Source organism: Austrofundulus limnaeus, unplaced genomic scaffold (genome assembly GCF_001266775.1).
Source record: "Austrofundulus limnaeus strain Quisiro unplaced genomic scaffold, Austrofundulus_limnaeus-1.0 Scaffold710, whole genome shotgun sequence".
Taxonomy (NCBI): domain Eukaryota; kingdom Metazoa; phylum Chordata; class Actinopteri; order Cyprinodontiformes; family Rivulidae; genus Austrofundulus; species Austrofundulus limnaeus.
Genome location: NW_013953112.1, coordinates 35,306 through 37,695, shown reverse-complemented (window position 1 = coordinate 37,695; position 2,390 = coordinate 35,306). Strand labels below are relative to the sequence as shown.

The 2,390-nt window shown below is 37.7% G+C and overlaps 2 protein-coding genes across 3 annotated transcripts in view; one reads left to right on the top strand and one right to left on the bottom strand.

Moving 5' to 3' along the window:
• The window catches only part of atg4b (autophagy related 4B, cysteine peptidase), a 19,562-nt gene extending 18,264 nt beyond the window's left edge, over positions 1-1,298 (top strand). For both annotated transcript variants that reach the window (XM_014028017.1, XM_014028016.1), the window contains exons 11-13: positions 304-360; positions 448-541; positions 628-1,298. In XM_014028017.1, the coding sequence (XP_013883471.1) occupies positions 304-360; positions 448-541; positions 628-701 (225 nt within the window). In that variant the 3' untranslated portion in view covers positions 702-1,298. The remainder of the gene's footprint in view (positions 1-303; positions 361-447; positions 542-627) is intronic.
• Positions 1,232-2,390, bottom strand: part of dtymk (deoxythymidylate kinase (thymidylate kinase)) — a 16,542-nt gene continuing 15,383 nt past the window's right edge. Inside the window, exon 5 of the mRNA XM_014028018.1 lies at positions 1,232-1,512. Coding sequence (XP_013883472.1) covers positions 1,393-1,512 — 120 coding nt within the window. The 3' untranslated portion in view covers positions 1,232-1,392. The remainder of the gene's footprint in view (positions 1,513-2,390) is intronic.

The window sequence follows — 2,390 nt, the reverse complement described above, 5'->3', positions numbered from 1 at the left end:
TGTGTATACTGACCCCTGGATGCTTAGGTTTCTTGTCGTTTACTTTTGTAAATAATGAATGTTATAAATAATCAGGTAACTAGAAATCAACAATAGTGATTGAATTTAAATTTTAGAGCTGTTTTCTGACCGTTTTTTTCCTCCTCATTTTGGTCTTGGGCCAGACTTTTAGTTAGAGGGGCATCGTTTCGACACCCTCTTCAGTTTTGCGAAGCCCTCAGTTTTAACTTTCACACAGAACTCCAAACTGTTGGAGAGAAAGCAGAAAAGCTGAAGTGTAACTGATGTTCTTGGCTCCTGCAGGGTTTTTTCTGCAGAACAGAAGATGAGTTTGACGACTGGTGCATGCGCATAAGAAGAGTAAGTTTCTCTGCACTGTTCTGATCCGTCGTCTGAACAAAGCAACATTTTTTTAATAATTATTTAAACGTGTTAAAATGTTTGTAGCTGACCTGCAAGAAAGGAGGGCTGCCCATGTTTGAATTGGTCGACAGTCAACCCGCCCACATGGTCAGCGTTGATGCACTTAACCTTACTCCTGGTAAATAAAGAGCACCTTTATTTTAAAACATTATATAAATCCTGTTCATGAAACTAAATTTTGCTTATTTTCAACTTCGGTTGCAGATTTCTCAGACTCAGACAGACTGGAACGGTTCTTCGATTCAGAAGACGAGGAGTTTGAGATCCTGTCCTTGTGAAGAATGTCATGAACTATGATTTGCGGTTCTCAGCAGCGAGCGGAAAACTCTCCATCTCTTCTCTGAATCAGAAAGGAAACCCCGAGAGGACGAACATTTATTGGAGGCTTCTTCAGCCAGTCCGGCTCAGTGGGGCAGTCTGTGTTTCACATCATTCTTCTCATCAGCCTCTGATTGCTCTTCGTATCCCAACATGGAGACTTGCCCAATGGACGCTGTAGCAGCAGCTCAGGATCAATTCTGTATGCACATCTTCACACTTTTTTTTGTTTTTCCATTTGAGTCTTAACACTTTCAATGTTTATGCTGAAGTGATATGGTGCCTTTCCCCGACCCCTGTAAGTAAAGTTGCCATAATGGTTTTATGTTCAATAGACTAAATATGGTTCATGGCGCCGATGGCTTAACACAGTTTGTCACTAATAATAATAACTGAAGTCTAACAGCCTGTAAAGAAACAAAGTCAAATCTGCAGGCAAGTTGTATTAGTCATAATGCAAAGTAACCTTGCAGAGTTTAAAACATGTACACTAGTTGAAAATTATTTATTTAATCAAAAACTTAGAAATAATAGAAATGCAGTTTCAAAACAAAAAATAAAAACGGATTCTTTGACAACTCTGTGTGTGATCTCTCATACTGGATGTATAAACAGTCAGTTAGCGAACTGTGTACATTATTTGTACATTTCTTAGCTGACTGACTTCCACAGCTCTCCCAGTGGTGTTCTCTCTGCTGTGTTGATGGCTTTAAGGCTGTGGCTTTTGATGTTGTCATGAACATCCTCAATATTTTGTGATGCATCGATTACCTGAAAACAGACAGTTGTTAGGTATTTAAAGAGTAACTTAAACCCAAAATCAAATTTAAGATAAATCTGTTTAATTCTGCAACATTTTCTCTTAAACCGTCCTGGTGCTGCTCTCTATGGGTTGAATGGTGGCTACTGCAGTTGAATTGTCCTGTTGGTTACAACAGTACAGTTTGGTGCATGCTTATGTCACAGCTCCGCCCTGCAGTGAGTCAGGTTGGAACAGGGAACATTACAGTGAAAGTTACCGTTTTGAACATTAGCCCATGTTAGAAAAAAATGCTAATGTTACACACCTACATCCTTGTACTTCCATCAAACTGAGGGTGTTGTATTGACTTTCATTTATGCCTAACCAAAACTTAATTCACACCATATACTTCTGAAACTAGTAGAGTGCAGTGGAACTGCAATAAAATAAAATAAAATAAATTAAAAAAAGTGAGGACTGGGAAAATGTTCTCATTTCCCAAAAAAGACCTCACTGTTGACATTTTGAGTTGAAAATAAATCACACTCCATAAAATTCAATTAAATTGGCTGTTAATGCTGTTGTATAACACAACAATTTTAATATGAAGATCTCAAACTACAAACCAACTTAAATTATGCATTAATTGAAGTTTAATTTCATTCCTTTAATTCCACAGCTGACGCTGCTAAAAATGACAGATTTTCTTTTCTGGATCTCTGAGAGCAGGACTTCAATCTCAGAACTCGTGAAGTTCTTCTTTTTACTTTGCAATGTCATTTATGAATGAACTCTTCCTGGTATGTGGGGCAGGAAACATAGCCTTACAGTGGTTTGCAAAAGTATTCATACCCCTTGAACTTTTCCATATTTTGTCACATTACAACCACAAACATAAATATATTTC